Below are 26,106 nucleotides of genomic sequence, written 5' to 3' on the forward strand. Positions count from 1 at the left end.
CTAAAATCAAAATCGGGGAAGGATTTTAGGGAATGGTGTAAGGCACGTGAGTAAATTGTGGGTGCAGAACTACCTAAACATTGGCAGTGACGTTTTATTGTGAAACGTGCTTATACCGGGAGCGTCGAGTAGCGTGAAGGAGGGGGGGGGGGGGGGGGTGCGAAATTCCTTTTTTAAAACCTATTGTGTCAGAAAGTGATAAACCAAGCTTTTGTGTAATAGTGAAAACATCTTACGATTCATGCCTTGCTAGTATGGAGTTTTTGTATTCAGGGAAAGAGGTTTTAAAAATAACAATCGCACGTTATCAATACTAACGAAAATTAAAACCTCGCGTTAGGGGTATTACGAGATGCACATATATTTTACTGACACATATTGTTCTTAACCTCAAGTATATTTTTTAAATGCCTGGTAACTAAGGTTTTACAAATTACTTTCTATGAGAACGCAGTTTTGCCGTGTTTCGTCTAAAGCAATTGAGTGTGTCCTGCTTATCGTCTAGCTTATCATGGATGTAATTGAAGATGTATATGGCTAAAATATTACAAAAACATCAAACAACTAAATATTATGGCCTGTGGCTAAAGACGTCACGATTTTTTTCCAATTTTTAAAAGTCAGGTGACACTGCGGACGTAGCCGCAATCTATTTATTGCGCCATTTAAAATGAACAAAAACACAGACATTTTCTGAGACGTTAGACATCATACTCACTTCCTGATTTTGTGCTTTAGTAGAAATAACCTAGATCGATTGGATAATGTACGATGGAGCTGCGAACTACAATAACGATGGTTTAAATTTTATGTTTTTTTATGTCAGAACAGATAAATCTAGTAATTATTTTTGGCAGCGATTTAAGTGGCTAGACTGATTTAAGTAAATTCCACTTGGATAAACAATTCTTTCTCTTGTTTTAAATTCTTAAATGGACCTACACATAGAGAATCAGTGTGTGTTCTCGGGGCAGGAGAGACAAGTCCCGAGTTTGATTTTTAGGTAGAGTCGAGTCAGAGACCACCTCACTGAGAAAACACACAAATGGAACTGTTGTGTGCCCGGCCATGAAACACTGATAATGAGCAGTTGACCTATAAGCATGTTAACCCTAGTTTTCGGCAACTTTGGTTGTATGCTCTCCAGAGAGATGAGAAAGGATGCCAGTGAGCACTGACACTTATAACAATGTTAAAACGCATATTAAAAAGTGTAAAATCCAGCTATGGTTTAAAATGGATAAAGTAAAGTTTACGTACAAATGAGAAAAATTTCATTTTTTAAATTTTTTATTTTATTATTCTTATAAGTTATTTATTATCTTTTTCTGTTTTTCTCTACTCAAGCCAGTGCCATAAGAGTACTGGTCACATGAAGCCAAAAAGGAAGGCACCCGTTCTTAATTATTGCCTAAATCAATAGATGTTTTATATACAAAAATAAAATCATTCGTTTCTTCTGCCTTGTATAAGTTAATCAAGATTTTTCATATGACCCACTGCTGCTATTCTTTCTATTCGTAAAATCATAAATTATTTTCATTTCATTTCTTGATTACAAAATGTGTTTCAGAGAACTGAGGTGGATGTACATGTCCAGTCCAGCATACTTTCAAATGACTCACTATAATTCGCTACAATCAGAACAACCATACTCCCTCAGGGTGCCTCGAAAATGCAGTCATTCTACGCCCTATTACGTCATCCACATTTTGGATCAGTGCTCGAATACACGCGCACAATATAGTGGCCTGCGAGAAGTTCACAGCTTCCAGTATAACCGACATCGTGCCTATCATAATTTTGGGGAGAGGATATGTTGCTCAGAAATTGTCATCTACTGTGTCTGTTACATTTCGAGGTCACTGCTTAGTACTCAATACTCTTACCATAAAATGAAATGATAAACAAGAAAATCAAAATAGAAAATAGAAAATAAAATTTATATGTCTTTAAGATATTATAATCAAATTGGCGTATCACTACCAAAGGCCATCCCCTATGAACAAGTTGACTAGTGGTGACAACAGGAACGCCACCACGTGACTAAAGGTATAAAAGCGCGGAATTTTGAAAGTGCATTCACTCAACTGCGGACAGATCTAGAGCAACAGGAAGGACGTCGTGTGCTGCGTCCTGTATCAAGCACAAAGGACACGTGAGTCGACTCGCATTTCTCCGAATCTTTGCTCATCCTACGTCAACGCATCGCTCTTCGCCATATTCGCACACGCAGACGTCTAGACGGTGGATTCGGCGTTTCTCTAAGCTGGCCAGCTACAACCTTCGCTTCTCCCCACGAGGAATCGTCGCTCAGGGATCTTCGCAGGATACTGCACCTTTTTGCTGTCGTGGGCTAGTCGTAGTGTCATTGCATTATTGCATGCTTTCCAGGTTTCTTTTTTATTACAGGTCCAGGAAGCAGACTGCAAACTGCTAGATAAGGTTAGAAAACTCATTAACTTTTTTTTCTCTCTGTTCACAGAGTTCCAAGGCAGCGGGGCAGGGGGCAGCGTCCAGCGAGCACTGACATGGTCTGTCTACGAGGTGGCTGCCATATGGTGCTTCAATGAGATGGAAACCCCTTAAAGGTAAGCCTGACTGCAGAGTACTGACATTAGTAGGAAAAGACATTAATCCATTTTTCGTTCTGTAAACAGAACTCGATTATGGCGATTCTTGAAGGTATATAATCTTTTTTGAGTTTGAGAAATGAAAAAAAAAAAAAAAACCTATTTTTTTATGTTTACAGAGCATAGAAGACGATGAGCGCCACCTGTGGGACTTCGACTACACTCCTTAAGGTATGTAATCTTTTTTCTTTTTGGAAGTGGAGTTTAAGAAATGAAAGAAATCTAATCTCGTTTTTATTTCTGTTTACAGAACATAGAAGATGATGAGCGCCACCGGTGGGACTTCGACTGCACTCCTTAAGGTATGTAATCTTTTTCTTTTTGGTAGTGGAGTTTAAGTAATGAGAGAAATCTAATCTCGTTTTTATTTCTCTTTACAGGACATAGAAGATGATGAGCGCCACCGGTGGGACTTCGACTGCACTCCTTAAGGTAAGTAATCTTTTTCTTTTTGGAAGTGGATTTTAGGAAATAAAAGAAATCTAATCTCGTTTTTATTTCTGTTTACAGGACATAGAAGATGAGCGCCACCGGTTGGACTTCGACTGCACTCCTTAAGGTAAGTAATCTTTTTCTTTTTTAAAGTAAAGTTTAAGAAATGAAAGAAATCTAATCTCGTTTTTATTTCTGTTTACAGAACATAGAAGATGATGAGCGCCACCGGTGGGACTTCGACTGCACTCCTTAAGGTATGTAATCTTTTTCTTTTTGGTAGTGGAGTTTAAGAAACAAAAGAAATCTAATCTCGATTTTATTTCTCTTCACAGGACATAGAAGATGATGAGCGCCACCGGTTGGACTTCGACTACACTCATTAAGGTATGTAATCTTTTTTCTTTTTGGAAGTGGAGTTTAAATAATGAAAGAAATCTAATCTCGTTTTTATTTCTGTTTACACAACACAACTGCAAGAAGAGGGCCAACATCTACACTTCAGCTACTTCGACCATTCATTGGTGCCAGCGAGTCCTGCCATGGTCTGTCTGCAAGGTGGCTGCACTGGGGAAGCGTCCAGCGAGTCCTGCCATGGTCCGTCTACGAGGTGGCTGCACTGGGGAAGCGTCCAGCGAGTCCTGCCATGGACCGTCTACGAGGTGACTGCAATTTACAGGAAATAGAAGATGAGCGCCACCTGTGGGACTGCGACTGCACTCCTTAATAAGGTATGGAATCTTTTTCTTTTTGGAAGTGGAGTTTAAGAAATGAAAGAAATCTAATCTCGTTTTTTATTTCTGTTTACAGGACATAGAAGATGATGAGCGGCACCGTTCGGACTTCGACTTCACTCCTTAAGGTATGTTATCTTTTTCTTTTTGGAAGTGGAGTTTAAGAAATGAAAGAAATCTAATCTCGTTTTTATTTCTGTTTACAGAACACAACTGCAAGAAGAGGGCCCACATCTATACTTCAGCTACTACGACCAATCCTTGGTGCCAGCGAGTCCTGCCATGGTCTGTCTGCGAAGTGGCTGCACTGGGGAAGCGTCCAGCGAGTCCTGCCATAGTCTGTCTGCGAAGTGGCTGCACTGGGGAAGCGTCCAGCGAGTTCTGCCATGGTCTGTCTACGAGGTGGCTGCACGGGGGAAGCGTCCAGCGAGTCCTGCCATGGTCTGTCTACGAGGTGGCTGCACAGGGGAAGCGTTCAGCGAGTCCTGCCATGGTCCGTGTACGAGGTGACTGCAATGGGGAATCGTCCAGCGAGTCCTGCCATGGTCCGTCTACGAGGTGACTGCAATGGGGAATCGTCCAGCGAGTCCTGCCATTGTCCGTCTACGAGGTGACTGCAATGGGGAATCGTCCAGCGAGTCCTGCCATTGTCCGTCTACGAGGTGACTGCAATGGGGAATCGTCCAGCGAGTCCTGCCATGGTCCGTCTACGAGGTGACTGCAATGGGGAATCGTCCAGCGAGTCCTGCCATTGTCCGTCTACGAGGTGACTGCAATGGGGAATCGTCCAGCGAGTCCTGCCATGGTCCGTCTACGAGGTGACTGCAATTGGGAATCGTCCAGCGAGTCCTGCCATGGTCCGTCTACGAGGTGACTGCAATGGGGAATCGTCCAGCGAGTCCTGCCATTGTCCGTCTACGAGGCGACTGCAATGGGGAATCGTCCAGCGAGTCCTGCCATGGTCCGTCTACGAGGTGACTGCAATGGGGAAGCGTCCAGCGAGTCCTACCATTGTCCGTCTACGAGGTGACTGCAATTGGGAAGCGTCCAGCGAGTCCTGCCATTGTCCGTCTACGAGGTGACTGCAATGGGGAATCGTCCAGCGAGTCCTGCCATGGTCCGTCTACGAGGTGACTGCAATGGGGAAACGTCCAGCGAGTCCTGTCATGTGGTGTTTCAATGAGATGGAAAATCCTAAAAGGTAACCCGTGTTATTGGGGAGAGCAATATACTAAAATGATTTACTTTTAGTTGTAGTCCGTGCCATAAACTTTTCACCTTACTGGCTGTTTGGACCGCCTTACTTTCCTAACTCTTAGTTTTGACCAAAAAATGAATTTTCCTGGAGTAAACAACAATGTTCCCATACTTACCAAGGGTGAATGAATCCATTTTTCATTCAAAGTTAGTCCGTTTTTTTAAAGTTTGTTTTTTTGTTAAAATATCTTAAGAGATTATAACAGAGTACAGTCATCAATGGAAGTCACGTGAACTAAAGACAAGCTTAGATATCAGAATAATAGCTATAATTGCTGTTTTTGTGGTAAAACAATATATTATATTTCTATGAGCTGTTCACAATGCTTTTATTGTGAAATAAAGATATCATACGAAGAGTTATTATCCCTTTAAATCTAGAAGTCTGAATCTGGATTTACTGGTCCAAATACAAATTTGAATAGGAATGGACTGTATTGCATTAATATTTGTATTAACAAGACCTTGTCATTTAAAATTGTGATTTAACAGTTAATTAAATAAATTAAATCAAACCTAAAGCTCTTTTGAAAACTTGTAGAAAAATCTATCAACCACGTTACTAAATTGACACATTCTAGAAATGTACTGGTTTAAACAATTTTGCTGGACGCAGACTGCTTTTAATTTTGAAAACTTATTCCATTTTCGTTTCTGTTTACAGAACTCAGTGATTGCAACTCCTGATAGTTCCCAGTTTTCAAAAGAAGTGCAAGAAGAGCGGCACATTTGTTTATTTCTATCAGTCCTTGGTCCATGATTCAGTCCTGCCATGGTCTGTTTATAAGGTGGCTGTATGGGAGAACATCAGAAACATGTGGTGTTTCACTGGAAAGCCTTAAAAGGTACATGTAACTCATTTTTCTTGGGAAAACAAAAAACACAAGTGGTTTTTTGATACCTTGGAAAAATAAAGCCCTTGGCCACATTAATTTAACAGCTTATATTCACAAGTCAATGTATCTTAACTTTGACCACATTCCTGGGATTGGGTGATATGGGTGGGGGTGAGAAAAGTAAAGAGGGAACTTATACCTTATTCATTTTTATTTTGTAGTTGAGGCAGATAGCATTTGCGAGCTCCTGCCCTGATGACGGTCCATTTTAAGAAGGTTAAAATGGACCAAGCTGAATCATATGGTATTTCAAGAGTTACAGCCTTCAAGGTAAGTTATTGGACAGGATAAGGGTAAACAATGAACTAGATTAACTATTTGAATATTACGAATGTTTTATCTATGTATATTAACTAAATGAGAATTTTGTGAAAAGTGATGAAATTGATTTAAATTAAAGAAATTGTTTGGAAACTGTCGTCTACTCACTAATTGTTGCTTGTTCTGTATTTACAATTAACTCTAAGAAATTCATAGTGCACAATATTTAGAGGTCAAAAGCTCTTTTAATTTGTCGCAAATTTGGAAAAATCTTATCACTCATACAAACTATTTTGATATGCCATCGGCCTACTTTTATTTCAGATCTTTATCAGTCTTGGCTTGCCGCAGGGGCGTTGTTGCTGGTCCAGAATACCAATTGCACCCCAGTGCTGAGGTTGTAGTACAAGTGAGTATCAATATTCATTTCTTTTTATATTGTGCAGATCGTTAGGCGTTTCCCCGGTCTGTACGTCTTCCTTTATACCTCTTGTTCTCCAGTCACTTTCTTTTGATAGAATCTTGGCACTCTCCCAATCGATGTTTTTTCGTGGTCCGTTACGTGAATTGTTTCTTATTAAAGCCTACGATTAAATATGTATCCTTCTTAACTCGAAGAATAATCTTAGAGCAGTGTCTGTATATAGAGATTTGGCAAAAACGAACATCACATTCCTAAACATAGCATCCCTTAACTTGTATGTACTGATAGCCAAGTGTCTAAATTAGTTATTAAATAATTCAATCATATATTACTATTTTCTTTCCTTAAGAAAAGGCAGAAAAGTAGCATGGACAGCCAACAATTTTAACATGTAACATTTCAAGGTGAAATAAATCATTACTTTTTAAAAAATTACATTCAACACATTACATTCATTTGTAGGCTACGAAAAGAGATTTCCAGAAATGATGCCCGAAGACAAACATCTTCAACCATAGACCAAATATCCAAGATGTGAAACACTTCACAGCGCTAGCAAGGAGCCCTGTAACCACTTTTCATTGATGATTGGACGTCCTAGCAGTCTTGGTTTTGAAGGATACAACTTGTTCTGCTAACAAATATAGAGAATGTGCAATGGAAATGGAGAGCAATATGCTGAGTATAATAGGAATGCAATCTAATAATGGACTCAAGGCTTTTGGATTATAAAAATATTTGGGTTTCATGGGTCACTAACTTTTGTCGAGTGTAATTGTACTAAGTTTTGTTTTTCACTTGTGTAAGTGATGTTTTATTACAATGGCTGAAGGTCTGAATGATCATTCTAAATTCCATGCATTCCAATTGAATAGGATAAGGCTTGGTTATGTATAAAAATGTGTTAAGTCTACCTCTTCAGATATAATAATAATCATGTTAATGATTTTAATTGCATATCCAGTTGCTGTATACATTCTAAATGCAGATAGTTTTTTGCTCACAAAAACATTCGCATTTCCACCACTTATGGTCGACGTCGTCTGTGTTTTGTTTCAATCTTAGTGCAGTAGTCTTTTCTGAAATTTGTGCTTTTGATGATGTGGAGTTGTTTGTCAGTAAGGCATTTGAGAAGGTCTTAACCTGCACACTAACCTTACTAATAAACCCTCACATCTTTGTAAAATATGACTTCATGTAAACGCTTTTACATGAAGAGATTTTACATTGATAGCCTGTGCAAAATCTGCAATGAAATATTTTACATGTGAAAATATTTCATTTTTTTTGCACAGTCTGCTCTACTTGAGAGATGCCATCATCTCTCAAGATAGAGATCACATTACTAACATTCAGATTTTCTCAAGTGTTATACTTGACAAATAAATCCACTTCATCATATATGCACCTTTTCTCCGGATCAACCAAATTCAAATTGAAACTTAGATGGACGGTCAAACAGTGATGTGAGATGCGAAATAATTCGAAGCAAGCTTGCTTTATTCTCAGCTTGTATCATATAGGTAGTGGGGATTTCAGGGCAAAATGAAAATTTAGAAATTTTATAGTTTTAGGTATTTTATCCAGAGTTATGTCTTAGTTTAGTTTAAATCATTGAGATACCCGAGTTATAGTTATATTACTTGAATCTGTTTATTGTCTGTTTATGTTATCGTTAGAAATTTCAGGACTGAGCGACTTTATTTATGGCTTTGCCCCCCTGGATAAAGTTTAAACTAGTTTCGTGTTAAGTCTCTAGTAAATGTTTCGGGTTGGCTTCAGTGCATCTTTCTGTATGAATTACTTTGGTAAATATATTTATCTTGTATAGTATATATAGAGAATAGTTTGTAGTCACGAAAGTTAATTCAGTCGTGCCGTGCTGTCTAAAACGGGACGATATTCATGAGCTTGTAAGGCGCTGTAAAAACTGTTATCCGGGCATGGGCACTTTCCCGGCATTCCCCAAGAAGGGTTTAGACGGGTTTTTCCCCACGGCCCGAGAGGATCTGGTACCAACCTCTGACCATCAAAATTTGGCTTTAGTGCCTCTTTCTGTATGAATTACTTTGGTAAATTTGTTTATCTTGTACATTGATGGGCTATTTGCGTTTCGTTGTGAGATGATAAAGACGGGAATGGAAAATGTAAACTTTCAGTAAAACTACCGTTTTTTAATCCATTGCGTTTACGTATAGTAATTCATTAATGATTACTTGCAAATCCTATTGGAATTGGATGTAACTGTTCATCATTGAACTTGATAGTTGAATAAAAATTATATTCTAAACTTGATTTACTCTTTTGTAATTACTTTGATGCCGATTTCTTCCATAAAACCAGACGATGTTAAGTAAATAAATAAATTTTTGGTTTTAGAAACAATTTTGCGGTGTTGCGCAACGTTTCAATTTGGGAATAACTCACAATACCAAGACTCATGAGTTGGAATAGAGCACCTAGAATTAAGTTCCGTTACGTCATTTTGGTCTAAATATTTTTTGTTATGGAGTTATTAGCCCCTCAATACAGATTTTCTTGAAACAAAGGCAGTATTTTGCTTTATCAACAATGCAGTATGAACTAATTTTTTTAGAAAAATTGCTGGCAGGGTTTTGGAGTAGTAAAAGGAAAACATAAACACACATGATTGCGATTTTGGGGTAAAAATTGAAAAATATGTTTCTCAAAGTTCTCCTTTACTCGCGTAAGCCGTACCTGTTACCAAAATTAACTACTCTTGCTTCATATTTTATCTCCTCTTTCTTAAACCCTTGTAGTTGTATCCTGGACTGAAAAACGCATATGTCGCAATGTTCCATCTTTCATGATCTTTCCTTCTAAACAGAGTTGAAAAAGTTTAGTTGTTGCTGATATAGTTACCAAAACGCAAGCTATTCTTTGTTATTTTATCATAGACAATTGACAGCCAAATGGATGCTGCAGAGTTCCGTGTTCGTGGGAAAGAAATAGAAGACATGGTGGCTGATTATTTAGAGAACGTGCAGAATCGTCCAGTATATCCTGCAGTACAGCCCGGTTATATGCGCCAGCTCCTTCCGGAAACTGCCCCAGAAACTGCTGAGTCATGGGAGGACGTTATTGGTGACATAGAGCGGGTAATTATGCCTGGGGTAAGTGCTTATAGGCACACAGGTAAATTATCGTTTGCGCATGCGCCACGCGGCTAAATATAAAATACTCATGGCAAAATATACAGTTGATTTTTAGTATATTGGCTTTACTGTCTTTAAGAGATGAGCATTAGTTTAGCGTACAAGGGTTGCAGTTTAAAGAGGATTGTTTTTTAATTGAATCTGAATTCTTTCGTTTTAGTCGGTTTCCTCCCTTGAGAAAAAGGCAGGATAATCACTTAAATCTAATTCAAATTCATAGTCATACAAAAAGTGTTGTATATAAAATAGAATATTGTTTGTAACATTTCTGCTAAGAAGTTAATGGTTAATAATCTCTATATTATATTTTTTGGCACGGTTTATATATTTTGTGTCTATAATCTTTATCAAACAATACTCAAGACAGCGCACTGGAATCACTCGCAGTTCCATGGCTATTTCCCTTCAGCCAGGTCCTACGCTGCCATCTGTGCCGACATTCTCTCCGATGCTATGGGTGGTCTTGGATTTACCTGGGTAAGCTGAGTTTTTCTACTGTACACCGGAGGACACAAGATTTCACAAAAGTGGGGGTGTGGGTGGGGGGGGGGGGGGAGGGGGGCTGGAAACTGACTTGTATTTTATTTATTGTTCGATACCATTAGAAATGAGACTCTTCCATGCATGCTGAAAGCATGCACAATGAGGCGAGTTTCCAACCCTCTGAAACTCAGGGTGAAGCAAAGACCTTTTTGTTATTTTCTTATCAATTACAGGAAAACGCGGGCTTCTTTTCTTTTCCCAGGCAGCCAATCCGGCATGCACGGAGCTGGAGATGATTATGATGGACTGGTTGGGGAAGATGCTGGATTTGCCAGAGCAGTTTCTATTCGTTTGTTGTTATTTTAGGCGACCAAGACTGTGAAGTCCTGGTCATGTACTTCATATGTAATCCAGAGTAGACACTACTCCAATGGAGGTTTGTAAAGATTCCATTATATTGTAATGTAACGTTATTTATTCATTTTTTTTTTAGTTTGATGTAGTTGTTGTGTGGGTATGTGTGTGGGAGGTGGGGTGATGATATCAATATATATTATATTGATCTTGTTCATAAAAGAAAATTTAAGGATACAACAATTTTTTGATTGGTGTACTTACATCCAATACCAGTAAAATCTGCCAATCATTTGTTGATCATGGTTTTTTGTTTTGCACTAGAAGATTATAAGGCATTGGTGGCTAAATCAATCAAAATATTGAAGAGCTTTTGGCACATTATGTTACTAAGACATTTGTGATACTAAACACTAATAGCATACATCACAAATAAAAGCATTTATTTTAAACTACAAATCTCTATGTAAATATTTTGAATTATTATTATGTACTGTTCTAGAAGCACAAGATCTGGTCGTGATTGGTTCTGGACCAGGAGGCTAGATGTAGCTGCTATCAAGGCAGCTCATTTGGGCCTGAAGGTAAAATACAGTGCATGGCCTGTTTTTTTCTGTATTGAGAGTTTGCTTGTGTAACTTTTGTTATCATAGACTAGGCTCAATAGTAGATGTCCAGATGTGCCATTCACAGTAACAGTATACAGTAACACATCAGAATTATTTCATTGCTAAGTCTAGAAAAGCAAACATTTAAAAGACAATCTGACTTTGCCATGTGGAAATACTTTGTGAACAGAGCACTTCACCTTCATAGTCATAGCTCAGCATCCTTTTCTGTTGACAGACATTTAAGTCCAGATATATATTTTTCAAAATATATTTCATATAAGCACATAAGCTTGCATATAAGCTTCTCTCTTTTTAAGGCTTTAAACATAGTATAAAACAAAACATTCCCCATTTTTCTTTCAGACCACCTGTGTTGAGAAAGACCCAACTCTTGGAGGGACTTGTCTAAATGTGGGCTGCATCCCACCTGTACCACATGGCTCACTCCAGATCGCATTTCGGAGTATCAGCCATAACACCGACAGGATGAGCCCTGGCATGGTCAGCTGTCACCTTGATTGGATAGTAAACGATTGTCCTAAAATCACTATATGATTTTAAAACCGGGTGCATAAATTTGAAAGCCACCTAGATGAACCTTAGACTGCCACATTAATCTAATACAATGCAAAAAAGCCCTATCAAAAGTGGTTAAAACATTCAAACCGAATATCGTAAAGTCCCCATATATCCCCATAGAGACAATAAAATAGAGTACTCTAAAGTAAGAGTACAGTTTAAGTTTGTCCCGCAGTCATGCTACAAATTTGGTTTGGGGTATGATACTCCGAAATGCAATCTGACACACACCTTGAAAATGGGTAGGGTGGTCCGATATACCTGCTAATTCAGGATCCTTAGGTGCTGAGTCTGGTAGTTGGGTAGGCCTGCATATGCCTCTGCATAGACACCACATAAAAAGGGATTTACTGGCAGTACGCTAGCACTGAACAGACATTGTATGGCAAATGTAATCTGGGCTTTAGTTGTTTGTGGTAATACTGATATACTTATTTGTTAGATAACCCTCTTAACTACTTATTTATTTATTGTCAAACAAATATGATGACTAATTTCTTTTATATAACCTATGTTGAATTGGTAAAAATCAGATTTAATTTTAATATTTTTATTGGTCAGTATCAGAATAACTAAAAATTGAAAAAGAAACTTTATAACAGCATTGGAAACACAGAAAAACATAAAAAAGACCATTTAAATCTGCCTCCTACTTACAAGATTTGATTTTCTGTTATTATGATCAATTCTTATATATCTTTGAAAATTTAGATGCACTTACACTATCAAAGTAAAAGTAACCTTTTGTAGTTAGTTTTTAATAGAGTATTATTGTGACTTAGTACATGTAGTAGCAAATTGTTTCAGGTTGCTGGTGAATTAATCAATGAAGCAGTGTTAGCTATGGAGTATGGAGCATCTTGTGAAGATGTTCGCCAGGGTCTGTCACGCTCACCCTGTAAGTAACAGCTTTGTTTCATGCACCTTCGAACCTGGAAATTATTATCACCATGCATCTGTAGATCCCTCTGACCAAATTCCACACACTTTTGGCCTGTCTGTTTAGCTAGAAGTACTACACTTCTTGATTTTTTAGCCTATCAAATAAACAGTATTGGAAAAGGTAGAAGTAAATAAAATGTTTACTTGAAAGTTTCCACATGCAAATACATTATCAGTCCTAGGCAGACAAAGTGTCCTGGAACGAACCATCTGAGTTTTGTCCACATTCAGAGTCAACTGCCATTTATAACACCACTTGTGTACGACATCAAGCATTTACTGCAAGACCTTTTCATTCTTAGCTTAAAGCACAACCGCAAAAATCAACAGTAATGGAAAGGGCAGAGACATACTGATAATAAAATCATTTTTCCAGTGATCTGAAAAATTGGGTGTTTTCATGTTTCTTTAATTATGTACAAATAAATTCGGACCAACATTTGAACGATTATTCAAAGTTGAAAAGGAAAATGTTTTTTTCTACCATTTGCGTTAATTTGTCTCTTTTCATTACAAGCAACTAGGAAAGATTTCAAGTATTACAAGTTTACAATATTGCGAAATCAGTTTTGTATTTTTAAAATTTATTTTAATGTGGAGTGATGAGTTTTCTATCGTAAGGAACTTTAACATGCAGACATATTAAAACTAACACAATTGACTTTTCAGACGGTTGCGGAAGCACTACGAGAGGCCAACCTAGCAGCTTACTGTGGGAAACTATCAACTTTTAAACATACTTGGAATGTACTTTTAACCTCCAGTAAATGCTGCAGTGACTTTATATATGAGATTGAAACAGCATAATGTGGGAGTTGTCAAAAAAGTTTGGGATTTGGTGTAGCTTTGAGATATGTGGAAGATTTGACACAGTTGAATAGTGATTTAGGATTACTTATGATCTGTCACTGCCTCAATAATATATGTTAAGATGCAAGGCAAAAGCAACACAAGAAGAGAGTGATGTGGAAACACAGTAAGACTGGCTTTGTCTGATAAGCTCAAATAGTGTACATGGTTTGTTTAACACAAAGATCCAGAATTGTGACATTCTTTCCCGTTTCTAATAAATGTATAAAAAGGCGGAACATTCAAATAACTTGCATAAGAAAATGTTAATCTCCCTGTTCATCAGCTTTATATCTCAAGTTCTGCTAGTTCAAGTTCTTTGCATGATCAAACTGATCAGAGCATCAGTTATTGGTTTCTGTAATGGTATTAGTTCACTAAAACTATGTGAAATACACTCCTTAAGAGTTATAACACACCGCTAATGTATTTATATGTATTTCTTTTCTGGATTAAAGAGCATTATTTATCATATCTCTTTTAAAAGAGTCAGAATCGCCATCAAATCGCTCTTGGGATTGCTTATGTATCTCATCCATGTAAAAAATGGAAAAGAGTAGAGCTGGAAATATTCATGTCAGACCCAGTATAAAATTGTTTTAGTACTTTTGGAGTGGCATATACACTGTATATATATTAAAAGGATCGGAGTTCATCGCCCAAGTATGTACAGTATTAGCCGGTGGCTCCCGGGCTGGGCAGTATTTTATAACTGTCACTGGCTGTAGCAATAAAAACTGAAACTTTTACAGTAATTTGAGTTCTGTCAAAGGAATAAATTGTAACTATAATGATACCTCAGAAATGATATATTGTAACTAAAAATGATACATCTAGGAGAAATAAGATTTTAGAAAAAGTCAGGTGTTTGAAATTTGTGAATGTTTACCGTATGTGACCATGTTGGGGAGAAAGAGGGTCAAGTATAAACCAATGATAACAAAATGTGAGATAAATATTCTATATTTTCATTGTAATGTGATTAAATTTAAAACAAAAAAATTCAAGTAAAAGAATTTTCTGACTAAATGACGTTCATTAAAAATGACATTCGTAAATGATGATAATGTAAGACGAGCACCTTAAAAATATGTACAGCATCATCATGATAAAGAAATAGTATTAAGTAGAGACAAAATACGTGATCACAGTTCAGTAAAGATGTCCTTATTTAACAGAAAGCCAAGTATCACCCTAGCATATTTCAGTACACAAGTTGTCCTATGTATACACATACAAAAGCTTTTGTATATCCAGGGTCTTTAAGCAATGAGATGGACACACCAAATTGTGTGTAAGTGTACAAGCAGGGGCGGAATTAGGGCGTCTTCTGGGTCTTCCAGAAGACGGTCAGATTTTTAATTTTACATTGACAGGTATCTAATTTTTTTCTGTCGGAAGACGGTCAAAAATGGAGGATGAATCAACAAAGATAATTTGGAAGACTGTCAGAAAATAACTCCGGATCCGCCCCTGTTCAAGTGCCATTATCTTATTGTACAAAGGACCAGCCTTGGGGTTATAACCTCTTCAAGTTTAAAAATACTGATGGCGAAATGTCAGAGGATCAGAAGGCATAGACTTCTTGATTTATCAAAATGGAATTCTGATTTACTTTGAATGCTTATGAGTCAGAGATATTTTAAATTTATTCTGTTTCATTAAAATTTGTCTTCTTGAACCTCTGAAGTAACCCATACACGCACAAGATTCCAATTTGTAATACGCGACTAGAGTTTTGAACTGATGTGTGGAGCAGCAGATGATAGAGGACTGTTGAAGAACTGACATATAGGTGGCGCCACATCCTGAGCAGACGTCAAGTGGAGGTGGTGTTCTCCTGGCAACTCCAAATACTGGAACTGAAAGAGAAATGCATATGTGGAAAAATATGACAAAAAATATTCTCTAATTACTAGCCAAAACCTAAAACTGAAACAAAAACGCACTCTCATGATAAACAATAGAAATCACTTTATTTGAATACAGGGCCCCTTGTGACAGTAATCCAAGTCCTCCAGATTCCTGGTAATGATTGTCCATAGGACATAGTCCTACTGGGACTTCGGTTCCTGGCTCCTATTTATTGACCAACCGGATGGCCTTGTGGTTAGAGTGTACGCCTCCGGAGTGGGTGGACGTGGGTTCAAAACCAGGCCGGGGACATACCAGTCCTTTATAAACAGTACCTGCTGTCTCCCCGCTTGGCACTCAGCACTAAGGGGTTGAAGCAGGGGCCTGGTCAGGCAGTGTAGAAATGATATATTAGCTCTGAGCGCCTAATATGGCAGGCGAGTATCCTCCCCAGGGAGGTGAAACCGTCTGCAAAGTGCAACAGTGCAAAAATGACCAGGCTTCCTTGACTTGAATATTCATTTCATTTAAATAAATAAATTACATAATTGTATAACTTCAACCTTCGGGTTGCGATTTTCAAATAAAGATTATAATAATTATTATTATTATTGTAGGTAAGACTTGTATTACTGGCAGACTTTTATTCCTATGACAGTAATGCAAGTCTGGCCATTTGAAAGTCCTATCCTTATGCTGTAATACAATTAAATGATACAATAAAAAATGTAAATGGAAATTATTCTGGTGAACCATATATAAAACAAAACTTGGATGGTTTGCAACTTCAGCTCGTCAGTGTAGAGGTCAGCATGCAAGGCCGAAACGTAATCAATATGGAGGCAACTACCACATCCAAAGGGTTCGAATCCTACTGATGACCATATGACACCCCTCCCCCCACCCTCTCGTCTGATATTTAGGCCTAGAACTTTGTTAAAATATTTTTTTATTTATTTTATTTTATTTTATTTTTTGCTTTATTTACCTTGTGTTAAGGTCAAGGTCATTTATTTATTTATTTTTTTCAAATCAGTTTCCTGACAAGTCAGTTTGGTCACACGCGTCTTTTGGAGGGTATATAAAGAGACGTGGCATTTCACAGTCCCACCCATTGTAACCATGGAAGTAGCTGCGAAGAGACGCAAAAAACCAGATATTCAAACAATTTTGACATATCTCAGGGAAAATAAATATCCTCCAGAAGCTTCATTCAAAGAAAAAAGGGTAATTAGAAGAGCCAGTAAAGACAACTACAAGGTAAATCATTTTCTTAAAATTCATATTAACCTTAAAGCTTTATAAGTATTAATTTGTATACCTCAAAGATACTTTTATTACCAGGACAGCATGCCCACGGACTTTTACTACCAGGACAGCATGTCCGTGGACTTCTATTACCAGTACAGCATGTCCAACCATTGTCACTTCTAATGCACATCGGCGGCCTACAGACATTAGGAAGCATGTTCTAGCAAATATAATTAGAGGATATATGCTTTCAGTACGCATATTATTTGCTTTAGCAAAATGTTTATTGCTCTTTTCAATGCTTGGTATGCGGAAATCTGTAATCTTTACTTATGAATTAATTTTTTTCAGCTCAAGAGAGGAGAACTTTTCTATAAAGTGCAGAAAAAACCCAAACAAAATGTTGAAACCAATGATGAATCAGGGGGTGAAGGCACCTCTTCAATGATAACTGAAACATCATGGAGAAAAGTTATAACAAACCAGGAAGAAATAAAGGAGCTGGAGTCCATGCTGATGAAAGTGACAGGAAGAAATGATTGGGACCAGCAGTTACATCAAGTTACATTTGGTTATAACACTGCGAAACACCACACCACTGGATACTCGCCCTTCGATCTGATGTTTGGAAGGTAAGATACCATGCACTTAAACAAGACTCTTAACGACGGAGTCAAAATCCCAAATATATATCAGCATTCTATGGGTAAATCGTGTTTTTCAAATACTATCTTAATTTTCTTAACTCCAATGAGATCGATTTTTTTTTTAAATTTCAGCTAATGCAACACCGTTACATTATCTTATAATATAGATAAAGTGTAGGTCTTAAATGGCGATATATCATTCATTTGATGAACTGAGAAGGTAAAAAGACTAAAAATTCTTCAGCAAATGAAAAGAATCTTTATGATTAACTACCATAACGGCACAATTTAAGTCATCACTGGGTTCCTAAACATGATACGTTGCTCTCATGTCCTGTATGTTCATAATTGTGTTCTAATTTTATAATGTTATCATGAATGTTTTGGTGATATTTTGTTCTCATTACTTATTGTTTGGCTTACAGAGAGCCTAATCTTCCCTCTGATATCAACAGACAAGATGATCAACAACACGTTGAGCCAACTGAGGAAGAATATGAGGACGAATAAGAGTTACAAGAATGAGATCGTCTGTTGGGAAAAAAGCACAGGACAGACAAAAGAAAAATTATGATGCGCGTCGTAAAACACAAAAGGTACAGCCCCAATAAAATCATTAAATAGCATGTAAATATAGATTTATTACCGCCTCTCACTGTAGTTAATAATTTGTTTTCAAACCATGTAAGAATTAAACACAATATTCATTGCGATTAATTTACTCAGAGTTTAATTTCCACTTTAAATAAAAAAGTTTATTATTATATTCTTAGGAAATACCTGGAGGCACCAAAGCCCTGAAGAGAAATCTAAGACGACAAGACCGAAAAGGAGGGAAAGATGAAATGCCATGGCTGGGGCCTTATATAGTAAAAAAAATATCAGATAAAACAGGGGCTTACATTGTATGCACTGAGGAAGGCACTACACTCAAAGGATGCGTGAACGCGTTCAACTTAAAGATTTACGTTGAGTAAAACATGTACATGATATACAATTGAACAAAAATATGGAAGCCATGTTTATTTTTTTGGTTTTGTTTTGTTTTTTATTATGCATATAAACCTGCCTATCGGAAAATGAAAACATCGTAAAATATTAAAATAAAATGTCATATTAATGAAATAAAGAAACGGTTTATTATATCTTTAAAACTAGTGTATTTCTATATCTATTTATTCATGTTATTTCTCGGTGTAAACCATATAGGGCGTGTTACTAAAATGTTAGGAACGCAAGTCCCATTAGGACGTGCATTACTACACGTAGGACTTGCATTACTTGGTAGCCTTTGTCCTACGGACATTGAATCCTAGTAATGTATGTCCTAAAACTTCCATTCCTAGCAATGCATGCCCTAGGACTTGCATTCCCAGGACTTATTGTCCGGGCGGACTTGCGTTACTAGGACATGCACTCCTGCCACACTCTGTCTTTCAAATGTGACTGACAATAACTGATAAATTTGATTATAAGAAATTTGTTACCATGTATTTCAAAAATGAAACAAAATGAAACTTTGACCCAAAACCAATCAAAATTTTCTTTCTTCAAGGAACAGGATATCTCTAATATCACATTATAAATGAGAAATTTATTAATCAGTCACCTTTAAAGGACAGTTCCCTAACAGGCAAAACGATTCTCAGCAGACGACAGATATTCTGAGAAAAACTGGCATATAGATGGCGCCACAACTTCTGCTGATACAAGATGAGCGTAGTGATTTCCTGGCAACTCGACATATTCAAACTAAAATGAGAGGGAGACTCACTGTAAAGAACATCACTTCATACAGACTTACGTAAATACACAGAAGTTGTTTTTTTTCTTTCTTTTACATTACTTATAATATTTAAATGCTGAAAGTGCAAAAATCAAAAGTTCATGGTAAAGTGCTCACACAGAGAACAGAAGATGCCAGAAAGGTCAACCTGAAGTGATCTTCACTTACCTTGGAACAACTCTGGCTGAATGCTTCAGAAAATTGTTGCCTTCGTGCCTTTTCAAAGTCAGGACTATGAAGAAACCTGGGGCAAAAAAATGTTACAAACTTACAGACTTTTTAAGAGACAACATATTTCAGTACAAGAGTAATGAGTTTCCAAAAGAGGATTACATAAAAATTTATAACAAAGAAAATCTTTTTAACAAATCCACAAAGTATAACCATGAAAAATGTTCAGACATGCACAAAACTTTAGAAGAAAATTCTGCTTCCTATACTTGAATGTAAATCACACCCTGAAAGAAAGAGCCTCTTCAAAATTGAGGACGACATCTAGTAACACCTGCTTCTTCCTGAACTTATCTCTGAATTTCAGGGTGGTTACATTAAACTAACATCACATACCTCAAGGCAAGATATTCACACTTCATTTGTTTGATGAACGCTAAGAGATGATCGTTGGAAAATGATAATGGCGTCCTCTGAAAATAGATTACAAAATATCAGAGTTATAATCCTCACATATAATTTGTGTTAAAATTATCTGCACTAACTTATGAAAACCTTTTATTTTTTGCAGTTTATAACAATATATCACATGACACATATTGTGCAGAAAATTGAACAGAATAGGAAACAAGATGTGTTACTGTGTTTACAAAATAAAATCTTGTATAGTCAGTTACACCATACTCACAGTTTTTACTTTATGATCTCTTGTAAACATTACTCTTCCATCTAAAATTAAATAAATACAACTATAAATTCACCTTTCATGAGCAAATAGATGAAATACTTGACACTGACATTTAACCATATTTTAAAAAGTTATGGATACATGAAAAATATAGACTACTTGATGTAAAATCAGAATATATATGCAAATGTTGCAGGTCAACATGCATGTATCATGTCTATACATTACTGCAGATTGAGGTGTAAAGTAATATTGTTTGGATTAACTTATTATATATGGGGTATAATGTACCTTCCAAAACTTTAGTTCCTCTCTCTAGAAGTATTTTCCCAGCTTCTTCTGTCAGAGAGGCATTAGCATCAAGAAGTCTACAATAATAATAATAATAATAATAATAATGATAACATAATCTGCTAATAAATAAAATGTCACTTAAACACTCAAGAAAAGAAATTAATCAAGGGGATAAATGACAAGACAAGATACACACCTTTTCAAAGCTGCCTCAGGAGTGTATGTCTTCTCTTCTTTATTTACAGTTTCAATACCCAGTGTCTGCTCTATAGACGTCCTCAACAGTGACGGTGCCATTTCCTGAAGGTGAAGGTCATATAAAACAGAGAAAGGCCTAGAATTCTACTGGAGGTATGGAAATGATAGTAGTGTCACAGAGTGCCAAAAGTAATAATAGAGACAATGTGTATGATTTTGAAGGAAAGCAAAATTGCATATAATTTTATTTCACGAGAAATAGGTTTTTCGTGTGAAAAATTCTATAACCACACCTTCCGAAAATTCAATAAAAATAATTGACACAATCATTGGTTTTGGGGAAAATTTTATCTTATTTCACTCTTCTAATGGAGTGCACTAAAACTGCTATCTACTCACAGGATCTCTTGACACAGGTGCCATCAAATCCAGAGACACGACCCTCTCCACAAGCTCTGGGAACAGACCTGCAAACTGGAGCAGAAGAAATATTTCAACTTCATAATCTTCCTCCTCCTCTCTCTCTGTTCTGTTTCTCTCTCTCTCTCTCTGTCTCTCTACCTCCACCCTCTATACAGTGTTTCTGTCCCCTTCTCTCTCTCTCTCTCTCTCAGACACACACATACACACACAAAAATTGAATCTGGCTTTTATTAGCCAATACCTTCTATAATGAACACATAACTAATGGCATGAACTGTCACATTTAAATTACCGTATAACTGACATATTTGACATATTTTCAAAACTGTCACACCTAACACAATGAATGCCAATAACACAATGATACTGCCACATCTTGCACATTGACATGACCACACCTAACACTATGCTGTCACACCTAACACAATAACACTGTCACACCTAACACATTTAACACTATGCTCTGTCACACCTAACACAATAGCACTGTCACACCTAACACAATAACACTGTCACACCTAACACAATAACACTGTCACAGCTAACACAATGACTGCCAATAACACAGTGATACTGCCACATATGCACGTTGACATGACCACACCTAACACATTTAACACTATGCTCTGTCACACCTAACACAATAACACTGTCACACCTAACACATTGACACTAATACAACAAGTGTCACACCAAACACAATGACTGTCAAACCTAACACAACGACACTTTCAGTCTTATGGCAGTTCAATCCTACTCACTATTACTCCTATCCCTCCTCCCATACTGTGGCCTATTATGGAGAACCTCTTCCACTTCAGCACTGTGTAGGAGAAATATGAAAACAAACTGGATTGCATTTCAAAATATAGCAGTTTAACATAAATGTTTACCTTTCAGTATTTCATTTTTCTTTATTTGCCTTTTGAATACATATAACCTGAATCAGGGCTTTTCCCAGGATTGGGGTTACAGGTGGTCCAAAATTACCACCTGTAATTTCCTCAAAAATTTCAGGGAGTCCGTGTTTGCCTGAGGCCGTCATAATTCCAAAAAATCCATAAGCCGTCAAACTATCTTTGAAAATATGTGATGGTAATGCTGGCGCCGCCTAAATGATGGCTGGATGGTTAGCTGGGAAAACTCTTGATCTGAATCCCAAAGAGCTGTATTTATAACCTTACCATCAACGACTCTCTTGATATCAAAGAGATACTCCACAAACTGGTTCGGGAGACCAGGAGGTCTGTGAGAGGAACGGCCATGACCTGGGAAGTCCAGGACTATAAAGTAAAAGTCTGTAAGAGAAAAATAAAGTTATGAGCAAAAGACATAAGAAAATGTCAACCAGAAAATGGTGAAGCTAAGAGAAGTTTTAGCAATCAACCTCTCATTTTAATTTTACAGCATATAACAAACTAGCTAGAGATAAGAGGGCTACTGGCAAGGTATCAGATGTGCCAAAAGTATAGCTGCTGTATCTACTCCAGCCCCCACCCCCCTCAGTTAATATTTTACAGAACATATAAGGGTGCATTCCCAGAGATTTAGATGGATCCAGAGATTAAGATTTAGATCGACCTATGGGAATGGGGTCTAACACACCTGCTGGTGGCAGTAAGGGGGGGGGCTAAGGCATCAAATGAGTTAGTATTATCTTGCCCCCCCCCTTAATCCTCCCCCCCCCCTCAACACACCCCACAGTTATTATATATACAGTACAAGTATCAAACCTGTTGGAAGTAAGGGAGCTAAGGCATCAAATGAGTTGGCATTGTCCTGCCAGCCGTGAAGTCCCAAAACAGGCCGCCCCCCGGGGTGACCCCAAACCTTGGCTGCTATATGACCCCAGGGGACTGGAAACCTAACCTCATCTGTCAGCTGAAAATAAAGTGAAAAACTTGACACTGGTTATCAGCATCAGTTAGCATCATGGCAAGTTTAAATATTTAAATTACAGTGTCTGCAGAGCCATGCTTGGGTAAAGGTCCAACCCTAATTATTCAGGACAGAAGACCCGAAAAACCACAGATGTCACTTATTAATGACTTATCAAAACAAACAGGAAGTAACATAAAAAATGTTATGAATGATAAAGTGATCACTAGTAATACTATGAAAACTATGGACAACGACTACCCCTCCCCCCGTTAATCAATCTCCTATTGATTTATACAGTTAAGTCCTGTCCTAGATTTTGACCCATCGCATCCTGATAACCTTAGAACTTATATGATTTAAGGCCGGTGATAGGGTTAAATACGCTTAAATTCATGTTTTTGAGTTTTTTGTGTGTTTATATTAATCAAAAAAGTATCTAACGTTGGATGTAATAATTTTTATGAATTTGCATTGCAAAATGTGTCTTTTGATGAGTTTTTCAACCGGCACGCGCCCCAGTCAGGCTGACAACTAAGCCACGCCTCTGTTACTAAGGGCCGTTGCCATGAGGGGGTCGGAGCACATCTAATGAGTTATAAGCTGATTGCGTGTGCCGTAATAGGTCATAAGTCTCACATCAGCTTAGCAGCGAAGAAGTCTAGCTAGTACACTATGGGGAAGAGAAAAGTTCGTGTTAAAAGTCCATTTCCTGAGGAAAGAAAGAAAATTTTGAAAGAGAGTAGGGCCTATGCATGGCGGCTGGGGAAAACCGGTCCTATTTGTTCATACGGATGACTGATTTCTGAATACCTAATAAATGGACAAAAGAGTTAATCGAATCGTCTAAATTAATTGACAAATGAAAGAAAAATCGATAAATAAAAAAAAAAACGCTAAAAAGGATACTTTTAGCCTAGCTAATTTTTGCAATATATATCGGCGAGCGTATCTGCGACACGTTACGAAACCGAAAATGATTGTTGGTCGCCGTTTGCAAAAGGTAAATCTAATGTTGCCAAAATAAAATTTTATTCTCCAAGATATGATATCATGGAGCTTGAGAAACACGCGAAAAATTGTGATGTGAATGGACAAACGAGAGAAATCCAAGCAAGGGTTGACAGCATGATTAAAACAATAAAAATAAAAACGCATGTTAGCGGCTTTGCATTTTGCGATGTTTGGAGAAAAACAATTTCAAAATCACTGATCAAGCGGGAAGAAAGAGTTCAAAATGTATCCAAAAATGAAAATCACAAAAAGACCCCGAGAATAGTCAAGACTAGCAGGTAAAAAGCAAATAGGGTCTAAGTGTCATGTGTGTAAAAATAAAATATTTATTCAAAAGCCTTCTCTCAGCCACTTTTATCGCTGATTCTTGTGCAGCTGAGCGTCTCCCCTTTATCTTAGCTGGCATTTTGAGAAATACCACTATGAAGTAATCACTGCAACATCGTGCAAAATAATCCTGCAGCGTTACCCGTCAAAAAACTCGTATTAACACAAGTGACGGACACTTGCTCTCGACACAGTTTTATGTGATCACTTTGCCGATAACAAAGAAGGAATCTCTCAGGTAAAATTACTCGATTGCCGAGAAAGAGCCATTGAAACGTTCAAATGTAACTTCACACCTCTTAATTGCGGTTAAACGTAATCGCCTTTGTTAGCGCTTCCTTCTACATATCCTTGACACCCTACGGGGCATCACTAGGCTAGGGCCCCTCTCCAGAGCTGTCAATCAAAATGGCGGCACGCTTACATGCCTAACGAGTGGTCGGAAAATGTAACAAAAGCACAATTTTCTGCCCCTTCAAAGCACCCAAACAAAATATTTTTAGATGACAATAAACAATGGTTCCATCTGATCGTATAACCGATAACAGGTAAATTTGCCAGCTAAGCATTTGACTAATAAGCCCTGTTAACCAACCTGTGAACGTTTTTGGCTGTTTTAACAGCTTTCTATATTGACGAGATAAGTGAATCGCTGCCAAGTATATCTCACTATCTGAGCAACCGATCGTTACAAAAGTTGCACCTATTGTTGTTAGGAATGTGGACTACAGCATGATATCAGGGGTTTAAGAGGAAATTATTTGTTTGAAAGTTATCGCCTTTTGAAGTGAATAACCCATTGAAATATGGGCTGATTTAACGTAAAAGATGATCAAATCAAAAGTAAATAGTTTAAGACAATTCCCTGGTACCGCGCTGTAGTGCTTTCACCCAGCTTTATGAGGCCTTTTGAATCACTTGAATAGCTGTCTTGGTTATAGAGAAAATCCCAATACCGAAAACGGCATTTTTCCCCTCAAATTGGCGCCAGAGCGTCATCCGTTGGACACTGTACTTAATCCCCGTCTTTAATTGTCCTTTTGGGAAGTTTGTTTTAATTTTTTATAAAAACTTATAAGCCCAGGGCTTTGTTTCTATGACTTTGGTCCTTTTACTATCAGTCACCTTAACAGAGGTACTTCTAGTACCCCGGGTAGTCGCCAGACCCTCAGACTGAGTTTCCAAACACCAGCCACTGTCATCATATACCACCAAACACCAGCCACTGTCATCACATACCACCAAACACCAGCGACTGTCATCATATACCACCCAACACCAGCCACTGTCATCATATACCACCCAACACCAGCCACTGTCATCATATACCACCCAACACCAGCCACTGTCATCATATACCACCCAACACCAGCCACTGTCATCATATACCAGTAGCCACATCAGGGATGATGGTCCCTGACAAGAACTATGTACCTGATAAAATTAACCCATATCAACCCTACATGTACCCCCGCACCCCCACCCCCAAACATGAATACTGAGTAAATAAATTTCCAGATCTTAATTTAAAATGGATGGCACACTGACAAACGATGAGACCCATAAAACCATATCACGTGGACACTAAGTATCTTCTTGATTTCACTTTTCAGTTAACATGAAGGGGATGACTGAAACGCAAGAAATATATCAGACTGAAAATTAAATCGGCAAATGACTGGCGTTTGGAAATGTTTACATTTGCATATAATTTAAAAGATTAATCATTAAAGCCTTCAAATTTTTACCTGTAGTTTTCTAGCACCACTCGTGGAACTTGTAGCCATAGTGTGTCTGAAGTTGTACCTGTATATTGACCGCAGGAGTCGAGACATCCGCGACAAACTCTACTGTAGGCGACTTGAGTGCACTTGTACTTTTATTACTGAAACCAACGTGAATATGTGAACTTTGAACTCGGCTCTGGTACCAAGATAAGCTATG

At 37.6% G+C, this 26,106-nt stretch overlaps 3 protein-coding genes and 1 long non-coding RNA gene across 9 annotated transcripts; 3 read left to right on the forward strand and 1 right to left on the reverse strand.

Moving 5' to 3' along the window:
• LOC147762029 (uncharacterized) lies at positions 1 to 8,932 on the forward strand. Of its 5 annotated transcripts, none has more exons than XR_015334093.1 (8): positions 1 to 2,591; positions 2,753 to 3,322; positions 3,571 to 3,796; positions 3,876 to 5,000; positions 5,721 to 5,901; positions 6,114 to 6,222; positions 6,538 to 6,622; positions 7,100 to 8,932. It is a non-coding gene; the product is annotated as an uncharacterized LOC147762029 (long non-coding RNA). The 5 variants fall into 5 exon arrangements; XR_015334094.1 differs by having other exon boundaries at positions 3,928 to 5,000; XR_015334092.1 differs by having other exon boundaries at positions 3,571 to 5,000.
• Positions 8,933 to 9,520: 588 nt separating this feature from the next.
• On the forward strand, positions 9,521 to 10,726 carry LOC106179944 (aromatic-L-amino-acid decarboxylase). The gene is made up of 3 exons (XM_087012110.1): positions 9,521 to 9,771; positions 10,177 to 10,290; positions 10,559 to 10,726. Exons 1-3 carry the CDS (start codon positions 9,571 to 9,573, stop codon positions 10,676 to 10,678), a joined length of 435 nt encoding a protein of 144 aa, XP_086868236.1. The 5' UTR covers positions 9,521 to 9,570; the 3' UTR covers positions 10,679 to 10,726.
• Positions 10,727 to 14,103, forward strand: LOC106181713 (uncharacterized). The gene is made up of 5 exons (XM_087010583.1): positions 10,727 to 10,755; positions 11,153 to 11,234; positions 11,625 to 11,786; positions 12,648 to 12,738; positions 13,452 to 14,103. Exons 1-5 carry the CDS (start codon positions 10,727 to 10,729, stop codon positions 13,514 to 13,516), a joined length of 429 nt encoding a protein of 142 aa, XP_086866709.1. The 3' UTR covers positions 13,517 to 14,103.
• Positions 14,104 to 14,578: 475 nt separating this feature from the next.
• LOC106181745 (serine hydrolase-like protein) lies at positions 14,579 to 26,101 on the reverse strand. 2 transcript variants are annotated; one of them, XM_087010567.1, is made up of 12 exons: positions 25,911 to 26,101; positions 22,677 to 22,824; positions 22,128 to 22,241; positions 21,705 to 21,766; positions 20,920 to 20,994; positions 20,519 to 20,622; positions 20,320 to 20,396; positions 20,029 to 20,069; positions 19,737 to 19,813; positions 19,338 to 19,413; positions 18,993 to 19,135; positions 14,579 to 15,493 (listed from the first exon to the last, which is right to left on the reverse strand). In XM_087010567.1, exons 1-11 carry the CDS (start codon positions 25,995 to 25,997, stop codon positions 19,010 to 19,012), a joined length of 987 nt encoding a protein of 328 aa, XP_086866693.1. In that variant the 5' UTR covers positions 25,998 to 26,101; the 3' UTR covers positions 14,579 to 15,493; positions 18,993 to 19,009. The 2 variants fall into 2 exon arrangements, with proteins under 2 accessions (XP_086866693.1, XP_086866692.1); XM_087010566.1 differs by lacking the exon at positions 18,993 to 19,135.
• Between the last annotated feature and the right edge of the window lie 5 nt (positions 26,102 to 26,106).

This window comes from Lingula anatina, chromosome 4, assembly GCF_051362555.1.
Source record: "Lingula anatina isolate TDL-2025a chromosome 4, LinAna3.0, whole genome shotgun sequence".
Lineage (NCBI taxonomy): Eukaryota > Metazoa > Brachiopoda > Lingulata > Lingulida > Lingulidae > Lingula > Lingula anatina.